The sequence below is a fragment of the Oxyura jamaicensis genome, chromosome 5, assembly GCF_011077185.1.
Source record: "Oxyura jamaicensis isolate SHBP4307 breed ruddy duck chromosome 5, BPBGC_Ojam_1.0, whole genome shotgun sequence".
Taxonomy (NCBI): domain Eukaryota; kingdom Metazoa; phylum Chordata; class Aves; order Anseriformes; family Anatidae; genus Oxyura; species Oxyura jamaicensis.
This window is the reverse complement of record NC_048897.1, coordinates 49066151-49091431: the sequence shown is the minus strand read 5'-3', so window position 1 is coordinate 49091431 and position 25281 is coordinate 49066151. Positions and strand designations below refer to the sequence as shown.

Sequence of the window (25281 nt, the reverse complement as noted above, 5' to 3'; positions counted from 1 at the left end):
CTCTGTTCATGGTCCTCGGTCACAAAACCATCTGGGCAAGCTGCAGGGCTCGTGCAGATGTGCTGGGTGGCTGGTTGGCAGGAGAGATGAATGCTTTTGTCCTGCTTTTTAATTAAAAATGAGCAAAACCGTAGCAGCAGCGGCTCAGCAGGTGGGGAGCGTGGGGAGCCAGGTGCTTTGCAGAACATTTCCCTGCGTGGGGCAAGCTCCAGGCAGTCGTGCTCCCGCGTGATGGACGTGGATAGAGGACAACAGAAACACTTGGAACTGTCGTAGCAGCTTATGGAAATCCTACTTGTGTACCTCTTTGTTTTTACGAGGACAAACCACCTGCGGGGCAGCCTGCAACATCTGGCACCGAGGGGCTGGACTTCGCTGGCTGAGTACTTGCGGAGCTGGAGATAAGGCTGGGCTCCTACCTCGCTGCCTCGGCTGCTGCCTCAGCAGCTGTGATGTAGGAAATTTGGGATATGCCAAAATATTTTGGCCTGCCCGTGGTTAATAGCAAGTTGGTTTTTGAACTACAGGGGAACTTGTAAGCCCTTGTTTCGCCCGGTGGGTCCTGGGGGAGCCGGCGAAGGCTGACATCAGTCGTAGGCAGTTGTGTGAGTTGCAAAGGGTCCAGAATTTCCCTCTGAGCAGTTTTTGCTCTTTCTTCTGCTGCCAATTTTGGCTCCCGTTCGAAGGAAGCTGTTAAGAGTCAAAAGACTTCAGTCGGACTTTGAGTCAGAAAGTCCCGGTTTGGGGCAATCTTTAATTTTTAGTTTTTTTTTCCCAGTTTCCCTGCTGCTTGCAGTGCTCCCAGCTGCAGTTGCTCCAAAATATCCGATGCTGTGGCTACAGTCCATGATGCCAACACTTTTTCTCCATGCTCATCCTACAAAACCGTTGTTCCCATCCTCCTAAAGGGAAGGGGAGAGTTATCCCTGGGGCAGCCTCCTCATCCCCTTTTAAATCATCTGTTGTGGAAGGAGTTTCCTTGGCACATCTCGGAGCAGAGGTGGTGCTGCAGGAGGTCCTGGCATGCCCTGGGCCAGGGAGATGGTGCCTTTCCCTGCTGCAGCCCCATGCCCAGCACCACCAGCATCAGCAGCCTTACTCGGGACTGCTCCGCAGGGCACATCTCAATTCTCACCCATTTTTCTGCATTCCCACGGGAGGCGAGATTTGCTAAGAGCTGGCCAGAACGAGACATTGTGCTGGTTGTCGTGGCAAGGGGCACAGCCCTGGCCCTGCTTGGAGCCAAGGACTGCCGTAGATAAACTGCCTGAGGTCCTGTCCCTGGGGGCAGAGAGAGAAAAAGCACCTTGAGATGGAGGCTGGGCAGTCAGGAGGCAGCAACCCGGGCAGGTCTCTTTAAATCCAGCAGCCCTGCCAAGCTCAGACCTGGAGGGGGATTTAAAGCCTGTTGGAGAGACCTTCTCTGGGGCTGGCAGCCTCCTCTTCAGCTGAAATCAAGCAAGGAAATGCAAAAGTGGAGGGGCATTAGCAGCGGGATAAGATCCGATTTTAGAAGTGGTATTTCTGGACGATGACTCGCTCTGTACCTCATCCCGAAGCATTTTATTCCCTGCTGCTCCTGCTCTCCAGGAGAAGACATTGCTCGGAAGCACGGGGAGGAACCCAGAGGGTTTCCAGGTTTGGCGTGGCTTTGGCTGCGGGTTTGAAGCTGTTTGAAAACGAAGGGGGACTCGGAATGGCCGTTCTCAAACAGAGGCCAAGCTCCAAAAGGAGTCAATAAATAACACTTGGCGCTTATTCTCACGCTGCTGGAGCAGCTCACTGGGTGATTTTGAAGATCCTCGAAATAACCGTAGATTCGGGGCTTTTCAGGCAGAAAGTCATCATAAATAACTGCGTGGAAGGGATTGGTACCTAAAATGAGGCAAAATATATACAGGGTCTGACTGTGCCCCCCTTCCTTTTGATGAAAAGCTCTCTGCTCGCGTTGAACATCTGTAAAACCTGGCAGAGGTTCTGCAGGGATGACAAATGACCCGCGGAGATGACAAACGATGCCACATGCTTTAAGCCTGTGCTGAAAACCTGTTAGCTGGGCGCGTAGCTCTCTCCTGCACGAAGCTGTCCCCGTGGCAAGCCGAAGTCCGCAGTACAGCTACAATTTTCTCAGGTGTCAGAGGTAACATCGGGGTCCCTCTGCACTGGGACAAGGCAGCACCGGTGTGCTTGCAGGAAGAAAGGGGAAAACACATGATAAATAGGGAAGTGAGTGATGACTCGCCAATGATACTGTTTTTCCCAGCCAGATGGCCTCTTTCCTGTCTGGCTGTGCCTTCCACCCGCCCCTCCGGAGAGCTCCGCTTTCCAGCTCGCTCCTCCACGTGCACCTTTGTGCCGCGGCGGGGCTGGTGTTGATATCCATTTCCTCCATTTAAACCCCTTTTTTTTTTTTCTTTATTCATTTTTTTTCTGCAGTAACAGAGCTAAGCAGAATCTGCCAGAGGTGGCACACCAGGGGAAGGGGTACGAATAGCCTGGCTCAGCCACCTGGGTAGCACGAGAAGCGTTTCCCAGCCCTGCTGCAGCCAGAGCACACCCGCAGCCGTGGCCGCAGCAGGTTGAAACGCCGTCCCGGGTGTAAGGCTGGCTGGCTGACACTTCTCCCCTTCCCACCGAACAGCGAAGAAACCAGGCTGTGTACATGGCTGGGGGTATTTCTCAATAGGAAATGTTTATAGTTTTTATCTTTAAAGGTAATTCCCTTTTTAGTTCCAATCACAACACACTTTTGTTCGGGCGAGGTTTTTGTCTGTCTCCAGCCAAAAAATGCATCTGTTAGCAATCTTTTTGGATTTTAAACTGAAGCTTTTTAAACAATGAACCATCTGACTATGAAAGGCATCTGGTCATGCTGTATTTGCTTATTGTTAGCATAATTTTTAAACCCTGGGAAAAGCGTACAAGGGCATGTGTGCATTCGTAGAGGGGAGGGAGTAGGAAGCATTAAGGAGAAACGGCACAGCCTGTGCTGCAACAGGATGGTTGGGACCCGAGATAGCAGCTTTGATAGAACCGTATTAAATGACAGCCCTTCCCAGCAGCCGCAGGGCTGGCAGGGGCGCTCCACAAGTGTTTGGCAGAGCACAGGGAAGCGGCATTAGCTGCATTATTTATTTTTTGGTGCACACCTGGCGAGGGCGCATCCGTGTTGCTGGGGCTGCGCTGGATTGAAACTGCAGCTTAAACCCATCCCAGACCTGGCAGCTTAAACCCGTCTGTGCTGCTGCCTTCTTTTTTGACCTTGCAAACAGCCCCCGTGTTTATCGCCTTGGCAGGAGGGCCGGGCAGGAGGGACTGCTCCTCGCACAGCGCCCTCGGTTAGCCGTGGGGATGCTGAAGCTGGGTGGGCTGCAGTGGCCCTGAGCTTTACCTTGCTCTGCTTGTACAGAACAGAAAGTCGGGTGCAAAATGAAAACATCATCAGGAGGTTGCTTGAAAATGGTTGCATTTGTTTCTATTTTTGCAGCAGGAGCAAGGTTTCTAGAAGAAGGACTGAACCCTGATGAGCCCCAGCATCTGTATTCCTGAGCAGGTCTCCATGGGGGATGGAGGCTGCCCGCTTATCCCAGACTGATGGCCTGGCCCCTGCCCCTTTTGGGAGATTTTCTTCTTAACCCTTTGTTATGGCTGTCCTGGTGGGAAGTCCTCTGGAGCAAGCCAGCTCAGCAGGTTGTCCCAGGAAGGAGGTGACCCACCAGAGTTGTCTCCCTGGGGCTGTGATGGAGCTGGCTGTCACGAACCAGCTGTTGTCTTCTGGCTTGGGTTCACCTCAAAGAACTCAATCCAGAATGCTGGGTTCAGACCAGCCCTCCCTTTGGTGCTTCTTAAGAAGACATCAAGGAAAGGGAACGCATTTGGAGGTTTCCCAAGCCTTGCCCAATGTTTCCTTACCCAGTAGGCTGGCGGCAATGGTTTATAACGCAGAGCAGTGTTTGGCAACCTGCAGAACTGGACTTTATTTTTTTTTCCCCTCCCAAGGCCGTTGGGCTCACCAGTGGCTGTTTTTAGTTGTGCCATGCACAGAGCTGCCCTGAAGGTCATGCGGACCTGTACATTGGCAAGGGAAACACACCGGCCACACTTGGTCCCCACCAGCTGCTGCCTTCCCTCCCCAGTGGCTTCCTACCTGCTCACATCACTTTTCCTTTCCTGGCCGAGCTTCCCAATGAGAGAGGGAGGAGAGGGCTTTGGTGCCGAGAAGAGTTTGGGGGATCTTTGTGTCCCCAGTTCCTGTGGGGTGGGATATGATGGCCCCTCCTGGAGAGCTGAATCTGGAGCATCCCTCACTGAGAGCAGGCTGCAAAACGCACACCCCAAAAAGCCCAGCCTGGGTGCTGGGAAAACTTCAGTGAATTCACCCCGTCAAAGGTCGGTGCCCGCAGAGCTTCCTCCTTCATCCTGGCTCCGAGCAAAGCTGCATGAGTCACTTCCCTCCGGGCTCCTCGCTTTGTCGGGAGGCTCCTTTATTGCCACCGACTGCACTCAGAGACACTTATCGGTGTGCTGTAGACCATTAGCCGCAATAATTACCGCCGAGCAGCGTCCTGCAGCGAGCTGAAGGAAGCCCCTGCCCTGATCTTTGGCTGCTTTATTGTGCTTTCCCCTTCTGCATGGGAAGCTGCCTTCCGACGAGCCGGCCCCGGCTGCTCATGTGAATTAATGAGGTTCTGCCGCGCTTAATTGAGAGCACTCCTTAAATTGGGGGTTTCAGGGAGGAAATGCAAGAGCCCGAGGGAGCCGAGCAAAGGGAAATATTTATAATGCAGCAAGTTAATTATAAATGAGCAGTTTAGCCAATTTTGTTGTTCAGCCTCCCCCCTCCACCCCCCGGAGACCTTGGGGTTTTTCGCTCCACCGCTTCCTTTCAGCCCCAACCCTGCAGCAGGTCCGGGGCCGTGCTGGTGCAGCCGGTCACCTCATGGTGCTGTGCCGTGGTGGGGACCCCGCGCCTTTCCCCAGGCTCAGTGCTGCTGCTGGGAGCACTGGTGGGAGCAGGGTGCTCCTTACGGGGCTGCTGGGCTGATGGGGAGGACCTCCAGGGACGTCTCCAGGAGGTGACAGGAGCTGGTCCCGTTTTGGGCAGAGGTCACGGTGCACATTGGCGCTCCAGCTCCGCCAGCCCCACATGCCAGCCTCCAAAAGGAGCTGGGAACGCTGGCAGGATGGAAAGCTTTACCCGCAGGCTGTGCAGGAGTGGTGCAGAGCCTTCCTGCAGCAGGATGGCTTAGAGTCATGGGCTGGGAGATGTGCACAGGCTTGCAGCATCCCCAGCCCCTTTCCATATTTTTAAGTGCCTCAGGCACAGGGCCGTGCTCTCTGTCGTGTTCCGGTGCTGGGCCCACCACCGAGAAGGTGCTGGAGGCTGACCCGAAGCATCTGGCAGCAGCTCTGTCAGGGCTGGGGGGGAGTTTGTGGCCCCAGCCTGGTGCCTGTGCTCCCATCTGCATGGGACAGCAATGACCCGGGCAGCTTTCGGCAAGGGAGAGCAGACACACAGCGGGTGCTGCTCTCCAAATCCCATGGGGGATGCTTTAACCACAGGCAAAAACTGATGCCCTAAGGGCACCCTCCCTGCCATCCTCTGCCCCCGGAGCAGGCTCGGAGCTGGGAATGGTCCCGGGGGACCTCTCGTAGCCAGCAAAAACTTAGTGGCAGGGCACGGATATTAGCGGTCCTCCCAGCGGCACAGAGGCAGGCGCTGGGACCTCCTGCAGGTTTATTAGGTTTGGCTTTGCGTGGGTAGGACACATTTTTGGGTTGTTTTTCTAACATCTCGGAAAAAAAAAAAACCTGCTGATTCCCATTCGGGTTTTTTAAAAAAAAAAAAACGTCGAGGGAAGGTGAATCAAGTGTTTCATTCAAAACTTGGGTTCTTGGCGGGAGAAGGAGGGGCGAGCAGCCCAAACTAATAAAGCAGAGGGCAGGGAGGTCTAAGTACAGGCTTCTCGCTCAGGAAAGTCCTTTCATTTGCCTTAAACTTGACCAGAGGCATGGATAAGCAGCTTCTCTCGGCCCTTGGCACACTGGGGGAGATGCCAGGCTGCCACCTGGGTGCTCCTGAGCTTCTCTTGTCCCCATCCCAGAGCCACCCACGCTGAAGGCTTGCTAACTGTCTCTTTTCTCATCTTGGCAAGCCAAAGCTTGGGAAGTTTGGATGCACAAACATTTCCCATTTATGCCTCTTGAAGCACAGTAAATATTTTGGACTCTGCTCCTTTGACTTTCAGAGCTCAGCCAGACTACCGGTAGTCTGCACGCACAGACGTGGGAGCAGAAGGGTGGCTTGTCCCTGGCCTTGGCAGGGAGCTGCAGCGCGGGACAACCCCTACAGACATCTCAACTTCCATCTCATAGCTTGGGAGGGGCTACTTCCCCTGGCCCAACTTGAAGCAGATTTATTATTCTATCCTTTTTCTTCTTTTGGTATAAATCTTGGGAAAATACAGCAGGGAAGGGGGTTGGTACTACCAACGGGTACTACCTGTGGCTATACACTGTTATTTTCTGGAGCTGTGCTCAGCGGTCCACTGGTCATGTCCTAAAAGAACATGGGAGAACTTGAAAACAACTTGTGTGTCTCACCAGACGCAGGACACTGTAAACCAGGATGACCGAAGGAGGCTGTGCCTCAGTCATTGTCATAAATTTTGGGCCGGGGGGGATGTCCTTTAATGGGGAGCATTTCCACGTGCATGTTCCCTCCTAACAACTAATGGACCCCCAAAGGAGCAGGCTGTTGTGCCAAGAGACTCTCTTGGTGTCACCGCCCTCCCCCAGGAGTGGAACCTTGTTCACATCACATTTGTTTACCCTTCATAGCTTGTAAAAACTCATTTTTTTTTCTTCCCCTCAAAGCACAGTCGTCAAGGCTGTACAGCCGAAACTTCAGGGGCACTGTAGACTCAATACAAGAGAAACTGGGGTGTACAATTCCCAAACTGGTGCACTGTCACTGGGGCAGAGCTTAGTCACACAGGTTTAACACACTGCACATAAAATGTGCTATTTCAGTAGATCAGTAATGTTCCCATATCTGGAGCTGTCAGTGGTGAGTTCAGAGTGTAGAAAATGTAGCTTATATTGATATAAATTAATGTAAGAGCACGAAGGATCTTCACAGGTGGTTGGTTTTGAAGGGCAGGAGGAGTTAATGCCATTTCTTCTAATCCACTCTTTTTGTTTCACTCCCCCCCCTCACCCCCTCTGCAGGACCAGGAAGAAAATAAAGGAGCCACCAGCTGGCCAGAGTTTTATATCGACCAGCTGAACTCCATGGCTGCTGTGAGTATTTCTGCAGTGCTTTGGCACTTGTGAAAACCGTAATTGGCAGCAGGGCAGTCGTGATATCGTGATAGTTTGTGATATGGTCAGTGTTGTGCTTGAGAGAGCCGAGTGTTGTAGCCACAACGGTGTAATGTGGCACTTCTCAGCCTACCCAGTCTGCAGACCCCCCAGCACACTGATGGAAGTGATTTAAGCCAGGTGAAATGCAGGGTGAGGTTATTTTGTCCACTGGCCCATTGGATGCAACCAGAAAATGGACGTTCTCCAAGGCACAGGGACTTTGCATCTCCTCTCACACCGGGAAGCAGCAAGGCTAAGGGCACACAGCAATTTTCAGGCTGGTTTTGAAGGAACCTGCCTGCTTGTGCAGTGCCAGCAGGGAGGGCATCGAGCTGCTGTGATAGCGGTGAGGCCAACAGCCTCGGTGCTGTTTGGTGGCTGCTGCAATGAGAGCGGGATCCCTGCTACCACCCTGTTCCCAAAACACCCTTCTGCGCTGTTGCTGTCGTGCCGGGTGAGACCAAAGCAGCGCTGTTTCCTGTAGGAAATACAGTTCCTGTAGGGCAATCTGCACTGCAAGACCTGGCACCCACCCTGGTGACCCCAGGCGTGGATGCAGTATCCCATCCCTCCGGGCTGCAGGGCATCCCCATGCCCCCCTGGGAAGGACACAGGGGATGCATGGGCACTGGGGAAAGCTAACAGACCCCCCAGTTCTGCCCTCCACCCCCAGTTAGTGTTGCTTTAGCCCCCTGTATTCTCCCTGCCCTATCCATCCCCTGGACCATCCCCTGGATGCAGTGAGATTTTGAGATGTTTGCCACTCTTTTTCCTTTTGCAGAGGAAATCGCTGATTGCTTTGGAAAAAGAAGATGAGGAGGAGAGGAACAAAACAATAGAAAGTTTGAAGACTGCACTGAGGACAAAACCAATGAGGCAATTCTCTTCCACTTCTTTGCTTTATTGCACTGGTCATGGCTTTTGATTTGTGTTCTCTGGCAGAAGGGGTTTAGAAAAGAAATATAAATGGGGTCTGCTGAGGATGAGGGGACTTGGGAGGCAAGGACCCTGAAATGACACTTGTTTTTTGAATCACGTCTTGTCATTTTGTTCCTTTTCTTCAGCCTTTTTAGTGGCTGAGAACCATCAGCACCTCCACGTCTGCTCAGAGCCATCAGACCACTTTTTTCCCCCCTCAAATTTGCTGTCATTGCAATTGCTACAGAATATAAAAATGCCTTCCAGAGTTTTTCCAAAAAATCTAAATTTCATTGGTCAACCAAGGCCTTTGTTTCAAGTTCAACTCTCCTTGCGCTTTCTGAAGGAATAAAATCGTATGAATCTTCAGGCTTCAGTGGAATGCAAGGAAAAAGTTGCTAGGAGGTTTTGATGGAGAGGATAAAGAAAGGGTGGGACTCTTTCTAAACGTCTTTAGTTTTTCCTAAGTTTCTCTGGAGTCTGCATGCACACATCTGAAAAAGCTTTTAGATGCCTCTGGTTGACTTTTTCGGATGGGAAAACATTTCATTAAGAAACGCATTGCCCAGTCTGGTTATGGAAGACATAGCTCTTGTTTGCAAACGCGTTGCACTCTTCCATTTCTTTTGCAATGGTTCTGGCAATGGGACTTGGTCAGCAATTCCCAAGGTCGTGCTGAGCACCCCATTTCCATAAAGCCTCGAACTCTTGGGCGCTGGCTCCTGCCATCCCCAGGGAGCAGGGGCGGCACCCAGCTTTGGTGTAGTTTGCAATTAAACTTTCCAAAGTGCTTAAAAGTGGTTTGTGAGTTCATCTCGCTGGAAATCAGAGGGATGCAGCAGGTTTCCATAGAAAACCTTACCTTCTGGACCTACTTTTGTTTCCAGGGAAGTGAACATCAAATTTCCTATTGACTTTGGCTGGAATACGAGCGGGCTTTGAAGCGGATAAATCAGTTTTCACTGAGTGCAATTATCCCTTTTGTTGCTGAACATAAGCACTGGTGGATCTAAATTAAACTCGTCCTAGTGCTGGGAGGTTCTCGGATCATTTGCTGTCCGAGCTCACTCCTTTTTCCAAAACAGAATACACCCAGCCAGGGTGGCATCGGGCAGGGAGGTCCTGAAATGCATGAGCAGTGTACAGTGCAGGAGGGTGGGTTATGTCTGCATGCTCTGTTGAATCTGCATCAGGCACTGCATGCATTTGCAGTCTGTGTTCACTTTAGCAGCATTGTATCAGTCATCAAAATCTGAAATCCCTGCTTAAAAAGGTGGGAGATGTGTACAGCAGAGGAGAAGGATGCTGGTGGCGAGGCAGAAGTAGCAGGAGGCAGCAGGTCCGAGGGCATTGTGGGCGTGACATTGGGGTTTCTGTGGGTTAGCTGCAGCTGGGTGAGAAGACAACTCCAGGACCAGGGAGTTTCTTCTCCTCCTGTGCAAAACTGGTCCCGAAGGACCAGTAGAAGTCCTGCAGGCTTTCTGCTATGCAAAATCCATTGCAGGAAAAAATATATAAAAGCACTCTGAGTTTACAAGAGTGGACAAGTCAGCCCTGTTTGTGCGTTAAGTGCTCCTTTAGCATTTGATTTTAAAACATCCCTCCTTCCGGCAGGTTTGTAACCCGGTTCATCGACCTGGATGGCTTGTCGTGTATTCTGAACTTCCTCAAAAGTATGGACTATGAGACAGCAGAGTCTCGAATACATACCTCGCTCATTGGATGTATAAAAGCACTAATGAACAACTCCCTGGGCCGGGCTCATGTCCTGGCCCATTCGGAGAGCATTAACGTAATCGCTCAGAGTCTGAGCACGGAGAATATTAAGACGAAGGTGGCAGTGCTGGAAATCATGGGCGCTGTGTGCCTGGTTCCCGGCGGCCACAAAAAGGTACTGGAGGCTATGCTGCACTACCAGAAATACGCCAGCGAACGGACTCGTTTTCAGGTGGGTGCCTCTCGACTCACCCCTCGGCTCCCAAAATTTGGCTCTTGGTCCGGGCGGATCATCAGCCACTGCTGGGAGTAGAGGGGGCCTCCCCAGACAGCCCAAATTGGAATTCTTGGCCCTTCCTCCTCCTGGGTATCTAAACACTGCGTGTGCATGATTTGTTCTGGCCATTTGTAACTTTGATACCCTGGGAATTACCCCAGAACAATGCCCTATCTGATGAGAGCCACAGCTGAGCAAGCAGTGGGAAAACAGCTACTTAAGGCAGCTCCCCCCAGCATGCTTGCTGTCAGAGGGTTGTTGAGACTGCAGCTCTGCGAGGCTGCAGCACGTCTGGGTGGGCTGACTTTTGCAGACACAGGTGCTGGGATAGGCTGTGCTACATCAGGCAGCAGCTGTTGGTCTAGAAAGCATCACCAGTGAGCTGCTGCGGGGGCTTTGGGAGCACCAGGAGAAGTTGTTCACCCATGTGTCATCTGGCAGCTCATGCAGCACCTGGGCTCTTAACTTACCTTGTGGGTTTGACAGACGCTGATCAATGACCTGGACAAGAGCACGGGGCGGTATCGGGATGAAGTGAGCCTCAAGACAGCGATCATGTCCTTCATCAACGCGGTCCTGAGTCAGGGAGCAGGCGTGGTGAGCTCCGGGTCTTTTGGACAGGGTGGTCTTTTGGTGGGTTCGGGGCTTGTCAGTAAGGTTTTTGAGGAAATGCACCTTGCTGTGTTGACCCAACAACTGTCCCTGGCAGGAAAGCCTGGATTTCAGACTGCACCTGAGATACGAATTTCTCATGCTTGGGATCCAGCCAGTCATTGACAAACTAAGAGAGCATGAAAACTCAACCCTAGACCGGTGAGTGGTGACCCGCAGCCTGCTGGTTGTTTTTCCCCTTTCCTTACATGCACACTTTCTGGTTTTGGGACATGGCCTTTGAGGAAAGCCACGTGGGTCTAGACTATAGATCTGGCTCCTCTTGAGGAAATGCTTTGGTGACACCAAGGAGGGAGGGGAAGAACCCTGTCTCTGCTGCACTCTAGCATAAGGTTGATCTGGGAAGGATGTGCCATCCTGGTGGGTGCTGTCAGCCCTCCTCCTCCTCTCCTCTTCCAAAAGACTCCTTGGAAGGGCTGTAATTACTTGCCCTCTTTGCTTTTGAATTGGCTTCTCAAGCTGGCAAGGATGAGGACGAACATGTAGAGCTCCAGGAGCTCTAAACTGAAGATCCTGTTGGTGTTTCAAGTTTCACTTGTCTCTGGACTACTCCTTGCTAGTGGGATGCTCTGGAAGCTGTTCCAAACTGGCTGCCTGCTTTGCATGGTCACATTCGTATCTACTTTTAACAGCTTTTTTTTCCTTTCTTTCCTCAGGCATTTAGATTTTTTCGAGATGCTTAGAAATGAAGATGAACTGGAATTTGCCAAAAGATTTGAGCTGGTGAGTGTGAACATTACTGCAGAGCCTGCCTCTTGATGTCATGGTTCCTTCTAAAAGCGCCTACGTAGACCAGGACAAAGTGCAGGCTTTTGGGTGAAATTTGGAAGTTGGAAATCTGTCTCCTGTTGCACTGCTCCTTTGTTTCATCCCTATTCTCCCCTGCCTGCTGGCCTTTTGGCCTTCATGGGGCACCTGGGACTGTCTGCGTGCCAAGAGGGTCATAGGATTTGGTGGTGAGACTCAGGAAGCTCAGGTCAGGTGCATTTTAGGAGACAGGGAGCGTATTCAGACTGCCTATGGCAGCATCTCAGGGCTGGGTGCAGCAGGAGATGCTGTGACTTGGTGCTGCTGTCCCTCACCACAGGGCTGACCCAGCTGGGGCCTGGCCACATTCTGCTCTGTTCCACAGGTTCACATAGACACCAAAAGCGCAACTCAGATGTTTGAGCTGACGAGGAAGAGGCTGACTCACACAGAGGCCTACCCGCACTTTATGTCCATCCTGCACCACTGTCTCCAAATGCCTTGTGAGTACTGGGGGGGCAAGAAACTCAGACTTCACAGCCCAAGTCTCGTGCCTGGGAGGCAGCCGCATCCCTGCAGCTCCTCCCAGCCTCTTCCCTTCCTCCTGACCAGATAAAAGAAGCGGTAACACCGTCCAGTACTGGCTGCTGCTGGACAGGATCGTCCAGCAGATCGTCATTCAGAGTGACAAAGGGCAGGACCCCGACGCCACTCCCCTGGAAAATTTCAATATCAAAAACGTCGTCCGAATGTAAGTGCTCGTCCTCTCTCGGGGCTTGCTGCCATGACTTCGTCTGCTCAAGACGGAGGGCAGGCGAGGCAAGGTTTGGGAATCAGCCCTGGCAGGCTCAGATCGTTTTGACCTACTCAAGAAGACATGCTCAGTGAGCTATTTCCCCTGACTGTCACTGTTCCTTATTCATCACTCACTGCTCTCACAGTGATGTTTCTGCTCCTTGCTTGGAGAAGTCAGAGTCCCTGGAGCTGTGGAGTCAGCAGAGCATCCCAGCACACAAACCCCGTGGCCAGGAGCTGTTGGGGGCAGAGCAGAGGTGTCTGAAACACCCTCACGAGAGCTGCTCCCCACACAGCCCCAACTCCCCTGCATGGTGCTCCTCAGTCGTGTTTCTTCCTGGTGGTGTTTGCTCACTGACTGCACCGGGGTTGTCTCATAGCGCTGCTTGTCTCCTCCTTTTAGGTTAGTCAATGAAAATGAAGTCAAACAGTGGAAAGAGCAAGCAGAAAAAATGCGAAAAGGTGAGTGATGGAAAGGTGAAATGCACTAACTTTAACCTGAGCGTGCACAGTAAGCTAAACAGATAACATTTTTATATTTAACTGGATGGACTTTGCGTGAGTGGCTGAGATTGTATCATGCTGTGGGGCTTATGATAGAAATAGGTATTAATTTCTTCATGGGGTCTGCAGCACAAGGGCAGCCCTGGCCAGAGTCTAACATGCCCAACACACACTCCTTTTCTTCAACTTCACAACTTCTCTCCTGGGTAGCATGGGGTTTATAACTCTTCACACTGCTTGCTTGGTGTTCATCACCCAAAAGTGGATTCAAGGGTTCCTTTTGGGGACTGTTTCAGAGCACACCGAGCTTCAGCAGAAGCTGGAGAAGAAGGAGCGGGAGTGCGATGCCAAGGCCCAGGAGAAGGAAGAAATGATGCAGACACTGAACAAGATGAAGGAGAAGCTGGAGAAGGAGTCCAGCGAGCACAAGCAGGTCAAGCAGCAGGTGGCGGATCTCACAGCACAGCTCCATGAGATGAGCAGGGTACGGCCCCAAAACTCCTCCTTGTTGTGCCCATGTCCCACATCCCCCGAAAGTGCTGAGGGGTGATTTCTGGAGGCTGCACAGAGGACTGCAGAAGGTGCTTGCTGGGAGGGCCACCAAGATGTTCATCCCTGGGAATGGGGTGATTTCACCTCTCTGGCTGCATTAGACCTCAGTCAAGTGTGCTGAAGCCTTTGTTTTTTCCTATGCTGGTTAAATTTGAGGTATTTTTGGATGGTGCCCTCCCTCTGTATGACCAGTTCCTCCTCTCTTTCTCTCTCAGAGGGCGATCTGTGCTGCCGGCCCTGGAGGACCTCCCTTGCCACCAGGAGCTCCTGGTGGCCCTTTACCTTCTCCAGCTCCAGGATCCCTCCTTCCCCCTCCTCCACCACCACCACCACCACCAGGGGGATGTCCCCCCCCCCCACCCCCTCCACCACCCCCTCCGGGTGGCCCCCCTCCACCCCCCGGTCCCCCGCCCCTGGATGGGGTGATGCCCCCCCCAGGAGCCCCGCTGGGCTTTGCCCTGAAGAAGAAGAGCATCCCACAGCCAACGAACGCTCTCAAGTCCTTCAACTGGTCCAAGCTGCCAGAGGTAAGGCAGGGGTTCCCCATCTGTGCTTTCAGAGGGCCACGGTGCTCTGCAGAAGGAGAATAATTCAGGCAAGGAACCCAGAGGTGCCAAAGGAGGCACCCCAACCTGCTGTGCTCCCGCTGTCTTTCAGAACAAGCTGGCAGGCACTGTGTGGACCGACATAGATGATGCAAAAGTGTTTAAAATCCTGGACCTCGAAGACCTGGAAAGGACGTTCTCCGCCTACCAAAGACAGCAGGTAACGGCTGGCCGGGGCCCTGTGCAGGCCTCTGGGGCAGACGCCGTGGTTATGAAGTTGCTCGGTTTCACCTGTGGTCTCGGAACGCGCCTCCTGTCATTATCTCACCAGATCGACTCGATCTGGTTTGTCCTCTCATTTGCATGCCAGTGCCTTTGCCTGGAAATGGTAGCTCACAGCCAGACGTGACCGATTTCGCCCCTGCCCACGTACCTGACCGCCTGTGTCACAGCGCCAGCACCCAGATGGATCACAAAACAGACAAAAATGACAGGGAATGCATGAAAATAGCCCCTAGATGTGGCCACGGTTGAGTAATTTTGGGATCACTCTTAACAGCGACTGCTTCATGCCTGTATTGGGTGGAAAATTTATATCCCTCTCTGGCCAAGAAGGACTCAGTTTTACCCACATCTACCGTGGGTGGATCTCTTCTTTTATTTTTGTAGTGAGCCCAGAGCAAAATGTGAGCTTTGAACAACAAGCAAGTCCCAAACCAAAATAGTGACACTGCAGACAAAAGTCTCTGCTTTTTAATCTCCTTCTCAAGCAATATGGCCCCAGTTTGGAAGGCATCAAAACCCATGGAGAAAATTAGACACTTGTTTTACCCCAGGCAGGACCGTTAGTGGTCAAAAGCCATGAGTTTTTCAGGAAAAGCAGGAGAGAAAGTAAGGGAGAGGCTGCAAACATTGTGCTCACCTGCTGAATGTCTGGCTGCGGTGCGGGGACGAGAGGTCAGGCTGTCTGCTCTCTCCAGGCTCAGGAGGGATGGGCTGGGAAGGAGCAGACCCATCACATAAGCTCCTTAGACAATGTGAGAGCTTAATCTCTTCCAGAGGCTAATGGAGGGCAAGATCAGGGCGGATTAGAGCAGTGCAAATATCAAGAGTAACCCCCCAGGAATAGGTGCTGCCTTGGGGTGTTTTGGGAATAGGTGATACGATGCTGGCTCTTTCCCCCAGTGGCTTTGGAGCTTGACTAGTGCCTCCTGGAGGGAGATGGAGATGGAAAGGAAGCAAGAATAGAAACCTTGCGTGTCCGTGGGACAGCTTGCCCTCTGGCCAGAGCCAGTGAGTCACCTGGTGCGCTGCAGATTACTGCCAGGCAGAAATCCAAACAGACTTTGGCTTGGCTGCGGTCCTGCTGGGTGAAGTGGGGCCAGCAAGGAGGGGGAGATGCATGCTGCAAGGAGAGCTGTGGCATGGGCTTATGTCCCAGGCTCCGAAAGGGAGCCAAACGTGGAAGCCGGAGACTGGGGTGGGACTGACAGAAGACATGAGTTCATCGTGGTCCACCAGCACCCCATAGCAGCACCATTTTGTGCGAGTGGAGTGCTGTGACCATGCCTCTGGTCCCCAGCACGTGTCCTCGCCCACCTGCAAGTCCCCAGAGTGCCACACAGGTGGTGTCTGTAGAAATCCCTGGCTTTCCACGAGGGTTTTGTTCTCTCCAGAGACTGCAGATCACCTCCTGAGTGTGCGAGGCTGGGCTGTTAAGATCAGAAATGCAGCTCTACAAGTCAATCACTTTTTTTCTTTTATTGGGGTTTGCACCCTGGAATGATTACAGATGGGACGTGCCTAAAAGTTGTAAATACTCCTTGCTTTTTGCCACCACTAAAAAGATTTGGTGTCTGGAAGGTGTCTGCTGGATGGGAGCTGTGAGTGCTCTTCATCACATGGGCCACCAAGTTCAGTCGATGAGAATTGCCTGTCCTTTGGGAGAAGGATGATAAACTAATTTCTTAATAACGTGCAGCATTTGCAACCTTGAGCAGGGATTTCTCCTCCTCTCTTCGTCTCCCTTTACTGAAAATCACTTACTCAATGACCGCATCTCTCACTTCCCTTGAGACATGATGTCCGTAGGGCTTGGGGCATCTGTGTTTGGCCTTTTTTCGTTGTTGAGGAATGGCATTGCCGATGCTCCAGCGAGCTGGGGGCAGCCTGCAGAGGTGTGCATGAGGCACAGACATCTCAGGCCTCCTTGGAGTAGCTGTGGTGGCTCTGGTGTGGATGGGACTTGGCTGCTTGTACTGCCATAGCGCCTGGAAATCCCCGTCTGAGCAGTGCACAGACTTAATTACATTCTCAGTTCCAAACATCTCCTTGAATGTTTTTCCCACGTCCCAGGCTGGGAGGTTAACGCAGGCTTTGGAGGGAACTCTGCAGCTCTCCCTTCCCCGCGGAGAGGACAGGAGCACCCTGGATTCACCCCTGGGAGCATCCCAGCCCTGTGCTGGGTTTCTTCCCAAACCTAGCAGGAGAGCAGATCCCTGCTCAAGGGTCTGCACCTCTGTCGGAGCTGTTTTGAGAGCTGAGGCTGGGGGTGGTGCTGGTGAGTGGCAGCGACGTGGCTGGGGCAGTCCTGGGGCATGGCAGGTACAGCGAGCGTGGTAAAAGAGCCAGGGCAAGTGGAAAAATACAAGTTGTTGAACTGGGGGCTTAGCAGTGAGCTAGGGAAGAGGTTTTTTTCAAAAAAAAAAAAAAAAAAAGATGAATTAAGGAAATTCTCCATGTGCTCCATGAAGGTGAGAGCAGCCTGCGCTTGGGCTTGGGGCAGCAGGGCCTGAGGATGCACGTGGGGACTATGGCAGCAGATTTAAAGTTACTCCTTCTTTCACTGCCATCCCTCAGCAGAGGCTGGATTGTGGTTTGTGCAAGAGAAAGAGGCAGGGATGAGGCTTGCTGAGGCAGAGAGGGAGGGCTTTTTCATAATGAGCCTTTCCTGTGCTTTGAGAGCTCTCCTGGGGAAGGCCGAGGGCAGAAGGACCACCCCATCCTTCTGCTCTCCGGCACCACGGGGCAGATGCAAGCATGGGGATGGAAGGACGGCTGATTGCCAGCTAAATGGCCAACAACAAACCCATCCCTGCCTGGGGGAGAGCTTCGTGCCTGTCTCACGAAGGAGCTGCCTCGGAAGAGGTTGCTTTATCAAGCACCGCTCCTTTACCACCTTGACCAGCCCGTGGCGTCCAGTTCTGCCCTGGCAGCATCCCTGTGTCCAGCTAGATTGCAGGGCTGCATTTCTCATCTAACCTTTCTGAAGTACGGCGATAGCAGCTTGGGTGTCTTTATTTAGGGTCTGTCGGTCCCCCTTTCCTTGCAAAGCCGCTGCTGAAGGAAGCCCTGGCACCTCCGCTGTCCCGGGACGCTCGGGAAAGGGTTGGTTCCTTGTTTCCTTGGCTGATGTTTCGTTGTCTCCCGGCACGTTTCGTTCCGCTTTTGTTCTCGGCCGCAGCGTTTTTGCTCTCCAGGAAAGCTTCACACGTTGTTCGTCCTGCACCTCTGCTGGGAGCCATTCGCACACAAAAAGCCACGGGGACAGAGGGCGCGGGGGGCTTGGGCTCAGCCCCCTGCGGGTCGAGCTCAGGACGTTTCGTGATGTCCGACAGAGCTGTTTCCCATCCTCCCTCCCAAACTCACGCACGGTTCCCAGGCTGATAAAGCGCTGGCAGCCGGTCAGGGGAAAACCTGCGTACACAAGGTTCCCTTGCAAAAGGCAGTGGTGATGTTGGGAGAAGATTTAACTCGAAGCAGGCGTGTGGGCCGGCTGTCACCTCTGAGCGGAGGGCCTGGAAGGGAACACTGCTGTAAATGACCTGGGTTTGGAGTCCACCTACCTCCAGAGGACCTCTGGCCGCTGCGTGCCTTCTTTTTTTTATTATTTTATTTCTTTAAAACCAACGGCAACAAACAATTTATGCACCTCTGCTATCTCCCTTCCCATCACCAATCTGCTGGACCTTGAGCCAAGCCAAAAAGCCACCAACAAAAGGCGCAGCCCAGCAAACGGGGAGGGAAAACTCGTGTGTGTGTGTGGTCTCACGGTACCGGCTTTGCTGCACGTGCTTCCAGTCTGCCGGCTGGGGCTGCGGGGTGGGGGGAGCCCGGCAGGCGAACGGGGTCTCGGGACGAGCTAAGTGCAGGCTGGGCACCAGGGTAGCATTTGGCCAGGCTGCCAAGCCCCGCGGAAGGGTTATTTTCCCTGTAAGGAGGAGAAAGGCAAAGGGGAAACACGTTGCCATGGCAAATGGTAAAGTTTTGCTGCGGCGAGATTTGCTCTGGGATGAGAATCTCGTTATTTCCACTTGAAAGCCCTGTTTTTCCTGGCACTGGCGGTGATGTTTCATCCTCTCAGACTCTCAAAAACCCAGCAATTTCCTCCCCCAGCACGGCGGGCTGAGCGGCGCTGCTTGGGGCCAGTGCTGGCAGGGCTTGGCGGAGGTCCCCTGCGTCCCCATAGCGCAGAAGCACCTTGGCGTGACCCAGCCGTGAAGCATCCCCCTTCCTCCCCTCCCGCACCTCCTCCTCCCCCCTTCATCCCCACCGTGCCCCCACCTGCATCCCCCATTTTTCGGCGCTGGCAGACCCTGCGCGTTCCCCCTTGCTGCTGACCCCGCTGTGTGACCCCCTCTCCCTTTAACTGTGCTTTGATTCCTTTTGGTTCTGCGGAGGTCACTCAACCGCATGTGTTTTTACTGCCTTTTTCCATGCTTCTGCTATGGCTGTAGGACTTCTTTGTGAGCAGTAACTCCCGGCAGGTAAGTGAGCATCCGCAGGTCTTGGAGCGGCTGGGGACGCGGGGACGCGTGCCGGGGGTTGGATTTTTACTCAGGGGAGCTCCAGCTGCTGAGCATCGCTGGGAGTCCCTGCCCTGAGGGACAAAAGGTTCAGATCAATAAACTCATACCTGCATGAGGTGCTCAGCAGAGCCCTGCGCCACCTCTCCCGGCAGTTTCCCACTTCTCATAGGTGGTTTTTTTTTGGTCAGTGCAAGAAAAGGAGTGAAAAATGGAAACTTCTTTGCTCACCCTAAACCTGTTGGGTGGTTGTGCACCACGTCTCCTGAGCTCGGAAACATTTAGTGCTCATCTGCAGCACATGGGACCTCGCAGCTCTGGGTTATGTTCCTGACAGAAGGATTGAATAGCCAGGTTTTAATTTATTAACCTCACTACAACATGCAATATGGTAAATTAAAACCAGAGTCAACCTGAACTCCTTGGGCAACCCTGCAAGATCACTGTTACCTGGACCTGCCCCGTCTGTGTGCAGCCGCACATTCGAACACAATAACGTTTTTGAGCTGCTTAGGAGATTCAGGTGCTCGTGCCACGAGGGTTTGTGCTTTCAGATCCCTTGTTTTGGAAGCAATTCCCTAAAAGAAGCGAATGCAGCAGGTTGCGTTTGTGAGGCTGGTCGTTTTTATTGGTAACCTCGTCCCTGCGGACTGGTGCGTGAAGGGCGACTGCAGATGTTTGGGGTGCCGAGTGGGCCTGAGTGCGTGCAGCCGCCCGTAACAAAACATTTCATGCGAGGTTTTAATGAAGTATCACAAATATGTACGCTAAGAAAGCCCTGCTCTGTTTATTCACCAGCGCCTGGGTGTTTGCAGATTCTTAAATCTTCCCTGTCTGAGAAAATATTTACATTTCTAACCAGCGGCTTCAAAGCCAGTTCTGGTTTCTGAAGCAGCTCACGGTATTTCAGTTACAGGCCGTGGGTTTTACCCGTAACCCGTGGTGACACTCCTGATTAATGGGGGCCCGCTGTGTATCGCATTGGTATGTGCTGAGAGTACTAAATGGCTTCTCCGGGGTTTTTCTCCATGCCTTTTTTTTTTCTCCCCTATTTTTTGTAGAAGGAAGATGCTATCGACGACACGTTGAGCTCCCGGCACAAAGTCAAGGAGCTCTCGGTCATAGACGGCCGGAGAGCTCAGAACTGCAACATCCTTCTCTCCAGGTAGGGCTGAGGCTTTGTTTGAGCTTTGGTGGCTGCTAAATACGGTCTCTGTATGCTGGGGAAAATGCTGTGTGCGTGCAGTGTTTGGGGACTGCAAGCAGCTTCCCTGCCACAGCTGGCAGCGTAATTCAGACATCCTGTGTGGGTTCCATGGGCCACGTGTGGCTTTGGGACAGAGGTGTCCCCTCTTAGCAGCTGCAGGGATGACAGCCTCCAGTATGGCCCTCTCCAGGCAGGGCAGCAATTTAATCCAAGCCCCGAATCTCATTTCTACCAAGAGGATAAGAAGGGCATTTTTTCACCAGGTAAAATAAACTGCGGTGGTGTGGAAGGAAGGACCAGCAGCACAGGTACTTGGGGGGAAAAAAAAAAAAAAAGACAAAACCAGCAGAAAATGCAGCTTTTCTCTGGCTCACCCAGAAAAAAAAAATCAACAGCAGTAAAATCCAGCTCCATTCAGAGCGGTCGCTCTGGGGCACCAAGCAGCTGCTCTGCTTCTGTGGCACCCAGGACCAGCCTGCCCCCAGCAGCACGGTGGGCAGGGTGGGCTTTCCCAGATCCTGAGGTATCCGGACAGCAGGTCAGCCCACGGGGCTTTCTTCCCTGGCAAGCTGCAGGCAGGTGCCTGCAAACAGCACCTCCGGGTGCCTGCTTTCTGCTCTGGGTTGCTCCTAGGGATTTTCTTGCTTCTTCAAATGCAGTAGTCAAAATAAGAAGGATTACGGTGAAGGCAGAGTTTAAAGCAGCATGTGAATGAGTGCGTTTATGTCGGCTAGAGAGCACAGCAGCTGGACTGGGGCACTGCCTGGGTTGCTCCCGTGTTGAGCACAGTCACAGCAGGACTGGGTGTAATCCAGCAGGATGCTTGAGCATGCAGCTGAAGGTTAAGGGCACAAACAGCTCCTCTGGGGAGGAGAGCCACTCAAGTGCTTCACTTCAAAGGTATCTGAGGTGCCTCGCTGAGTAAAGGTTTTCATTTAATCTCACCAGCCAGTCCTCTCCCAGCACTGGCTCGTAACGAGTCACCAGTAATTAATCCAACAGGGATGGGCAAAAAGGGAGGGCACTGCCTGCCCACCCTGCGCTTTGGGTCCTTCCCGAGGAGAGCAGCGAGTGGGGCCTGGGGCTGCGTGGTTTTGCCCAGCATCACCATTTCCTAAGCACCGGTATAATCAGCCAAATAAATATGCAACAAGCCAACAGGGAGTGAGCCCTGACTCTCAGCAGATCCCAAGCTGCTCTCTTTGTGGTTTCTGTGGCCAGCAGTTTGCACCCATCCAGGCTCTCAGCTGCCCTGCCCCAGAGGAGACACTGACCCCGGCCTTGGAGGTGCCTCGGGGTTCATCACTTGCTGCAGGAGCTTCTGCCAAACCTGGTGCTGCTGGGGACTTGCTTGTAGGGCATTCCTCTAGCATTTGCAGCAGCAGCCAGTTATTCCCCTTCCCCATCACTGCAAGTGACCACAAGCAGGTTTCTCTCCCCAAAATGGGCAATTTTCTCTTGACAAAAAAAAAGGAAAGGATGAAGCTCCCTGCCCAGCATCCTGCCTGCACCAAGGGACCTCTGCAGGCTCAGCTCAGCCCCTGCTTCTCCAGCAAACTCTTCTCCAGCAAACTCTTCCCCAGCAGACTTCCCCAGCCAACCCTTTGCCCATCTCTGAGTGGGGCAGAGCAGCAGCATCCTGCTCCCCATGCTGCAGGGGGCTGGGCGAAGCAGGGGCGAGCAGACTTTGACATCTGAAAGACCTGCCCGCTTGGCCCCGTGCTTAGCCCAGACATTTGTAAGCTGCACAGCCATTGTCTGGCTTGCAGCGTGGAAAGATTACGTCCAGCGAGATACTTTATCTCTCTCTGTAGATTTATTTTTTGCCTGCTTCCCTCGCTTTGGGAGAAATTACTGCACAGTGAGATCACTGGATTTTCCTTCAGCTTGTAATGCAGCAGAAGAATATTTTTAACGTTTGATTTTTTTCTTCTTGTTGAAGAGCCCTTCGGCTATGCCAGTGTCAGTGCAGTGGTGGGTCTTGCTCAATGAAACCGCCCCATCCTTGCTGTTGCTGCGGGTGTACGTGTGTGTATTTTTAGCTCCCTGCCTTCTGCAGGATGCAAATCAGGACCATGCTCCGTCCCTTTCTGAGCGTGCTGGCGCTGAATGGCTCGTCTGATTCCTCTCTCTGGCGAGGCAGTGTTGAGCATTTTTCTCAACTGAATGTGGCTTTTCAAGAGGGCGCGTCCCCTTCCCGGCGGAATTTGTTTTTCCCTTTCACACTTATCACATCCTTCGCCGGGCTCTACAAAAGCCACGCAAGCGAGCCCCGCGCTGGCCGGCCCGGCGGGCTGTCACTTCGCATCACCGAGCCGCTGGGCTTAAATCCCCGTGACAGCAAGCACTGTGACCCCGTTCCTCTCAGACAGCTCGCGTTCGACAGCTGCTGCCAACAATGATAATTATTGTGGTTATAGATAAGCTTCTAGCTTTCACTGGCCCCTTTCCCATCACATTGTCTGAGAAGCTGTTTGCTTCTGGCGCCCCGCGATTGCTCTCTGCCTATCCCGAAGCAGCCTCTTGTTCTTGGCGTGGTGTTTTGGTGATTTCTGAGAAAAGTGTTTTTTTTAGCCTTTTTTTTTTATATCTATATTTTATTATTGGCTTTGCTTTTAATGAGCAGGGCTTACAGAAGTCACCCTCGCCCCTCACCACCCACTCAGAGACAGTCACAGGGGAGCTTCAAGTTCACTTGTACATTGGTGAGAGGTAACAGCCACCAGCAACATTCTCCTGGGAGCATTTCTTTCTCCCCAGGACCTCCAAAATATTCCAAACCAGCAAGCATCAGGTTTTCACTGGGTGAGGATTGTAGACACTTGGTGCCCTAGCACCTCTGCTTGGGTGCAGACTTCATACTCGATGTCAGGTCATGTCCATCCTGGCCATCACCATCAGATGGGACAAGGAGCAGATCACTGCAAGCAGCAGAGGGGACAGTTTCCAGCACCGGTGTGTAGATCCTGGATTTGCTGCTGTGCTGGAGCCCTACCAGTTGTCCTGGCCACTGCTCAGTGGGATCCTTGTGGTTTCTTCCCTGGCTCAGGTGTGATTTTATCTCAATGCTCTTTTAACAAACCCTCTTTCATGGGACTCTCTCGAATGGGACAGGAGGTGTGGGGAGGACGGGTTCTTCCAAAAGCTGGCTCTGAGGTCTTGCTCTGCTACCTGAGCAGATGCCAGGATTAAAATTTCCCTCCTCTTCTAATTACCTGGACTGATTGAGATCTTTTTTGCTCCTGATCTTCTTTTTGACCCACTGACCAGGCCAGCTCCTGAGGTCTCACACCCTGTGGCATGGTGTGTTTCTAGTTTCATCTCACTCCTTTGAGCTGTGTCAGTATCTCAGCATCCTTTGGCAGTGCTGGTCACCAAAACCAGGGTGATGGGTTTCATTAAAGCCCTCCCTGTCACACTGCGCTTAGCCATACCCAGGTCTGTTGGCTTCTGCAGCTCAGTTTTCAAATACCGGCTCTCTGAATTTCTGTGCAAGACCCTTTTCTGACACCTCCTTGCATACAACACACTCCTCCTGCATCTCCTCTCAGCTCTGGGGCTGGGTGTAAGACCAGCACCCGAAACCATCCGAGCTTACCACCCAGTGCTCGTAGTGCTCAGCCCAGTTCCTCTTGCTCGGGGATACCCAGCAGGCTGCAGAAAGCAGCGCTTTGTCTTACCTGTGTGAGCACAAGCAGAGTTGTTAGAAGCTGCAGCAGTGCTCTAAAATTAATTAAAAATGGCTGAGGGCTTGGACAAAGAAGACAGCCAGGTCTGTGATGGCGATGCTTGGCCGAGAGCCGCCAGGGAGGGCAGGGAGAAGGAGAGGCTCTCCTCTTTCACACCGAGGTTATTTGACTGACCGCAGTACAAAAACACGAAGGAAAATATTTGTGGTTTTGCAATCCTAGTCCCTGCAGGGAGTGGTCACGGGAAGTGCCAAAGGACCAATTAAACTGTAATTAATGGCTGCTCGGCCCAGGAGGAGCTAAGGGCATCTTTCTAGCTATCTCTCGCCTCCGCTTGCTGCAGGCTGCTGAGCATCCGCTTGCCCAACGCCTGGGTTTCTTTTTGGTTCTTCCTAGAGGGAGACTCCATCCGAAGGCAGTTAAGAGGTGGAGGGGAGGCAGCACTGAAAGCCAAGAAGGGTGGCAGAAATTGGCCAAATTTTCCTTAAGGGTTGTGGAAGTGGCATCAGAAGCAGCACTGAGATGCACCCCTGTGCCCAGCTGTGCCATGCTAGTGACGGGCAGTGCCACCCCTGCTGTCCCACAGCCAGCAGGGATGCTGGCACTGCAGGAGCAGCACTGCTACAGGACGGAGTTACACATGCATGCTTTTAAAAATATATATATAATGTATTATTTATATAAAATATTATGAAATAGGGGATGGTGCTGTTCCACTGCGCGTCTCACATATGCTGCTTCAAACCATGTGCTTCAAACCATGTGCTGCTTCAAACCACATGCTTCAAACCACGTGCTGCTCTGTGTGACCCTGCTGCTGACCATTACCTCAGTTGTCCCTGTTGTTGGTGGTGGCTGAGGACACGCTCCTCAAGCCTTCCGATTGCAGTTAACTTCCAGCTGCAGTTAACCCTCCTTTCCTCTCCTCCTCCCAGGCTGAAGCTCTCGAACGAGGAGATCAAACGAGCCATTTTGACGATGGACGAGCAGGAGGACCTCCCGAAAGACATGTTGGAGCAGGTGGGCAGCGCATCCCGTGCTCCTCCCTGTAGGCAGCGTGCCTTGCAAATGCAAGCACGCTGTATGTGGTGCCTGGGATCAAACTGTGGCTCTGAGACACTTGTCATGCGCTCAGATATTTGCCAACCACATGTTGAAAACCACCCAAGGGGCTGGCTGGAAAAGCAGGAAAGCAGCTAGGTTGTAGCATCAAGTCTGGGAGCAGAATGGCCTCTGCATCCCATGCCGGTACCTGGATCTGTCCTAGGACCTGAAGGCAAAGCCATTTGGTGGGTGAAGCTTGAAGTTCGTGCCCAGTGGGAGTTACTTTTGAAAACGTGTTGAGTCCCCAAAAAGGGAATCCAAATTTTCACCCCCTTTAAGTCCCTTTAGTAGCATTTTATTCACGTGTCCTTTAACTGGGATGGTAATTGCACCTCCAGCAGAAGCATGAAAGGATTCCTTGCGCAAAATTTCAATCTACAATATG

The 25281-nt window shown here is 52.6% G+C and overlaps 1 protein-coding gene across 2 annotated transcripts in view; it reads left to right on the top strand.

Moving 5' to 3' along the window:
- DAAM1 (dishevelled associated activator of morphogenesis 1) overlaps positions 1 to 25281 on the top strand; it is an 86234-nt gene that overhangs the window by 49327 nt on the left and 11626 nt on the right. The window contains exons 5-19 of one of the 2 annotated variants that reach the window (XM_035327311.1): positions 7231 to 7302; positions 8147 to 8241; positions 9898 to 10231; positions 10763 to 10873; positions 10986 to 11089; positions 11605 to 11671; positions 12081 to 12198; positions 12308 to 12446; positions 12894 to 12952; positions 13291 to 13478; positions 13762 to 14073; positions 14204 to 14311; positions 18828 to 18857; positions 19958 to 20061; positions 24728 to 24812. In XM_035327311.1, coding sequence (XP_035183202.1) covers positions 7231 to 7302; positions 8147 to 8241; positions 9898 to 10231; positions 10763 to 10873; positions 10986 to 11089; positions 11605 to 11671; positions 12081 to 12198; positions 12308 to 12446; positions 12894 to 12952; positions 13291 to 13478; positions 13762 to 14073; positions 14204 to 14311; positions 18828 to 18857; positions 19958 to 20061; positions 24728 to 24812 — 1926 coding nt within the window. The remainder of the gene's footprint in view (positions 1 to 7230; positions 7303 to 8146; positions 8242 to 9897; positions 10232 to 10762; positions 10874 to 10985; positions 11090 to 11604; positions 11672 to 12080; positions 12199 to 12307; positions 12447 to 12893; positions 12953 to 13290; positions 13479 to 13761; positions 14074 to 14203; positions 14312 to 18827; positions 18858 to 19957; positions 20062 to 24727; positions 24813 to 25281) is intronic. The other variant, XM_035327312.1, reaches the window with a different exon arrangement.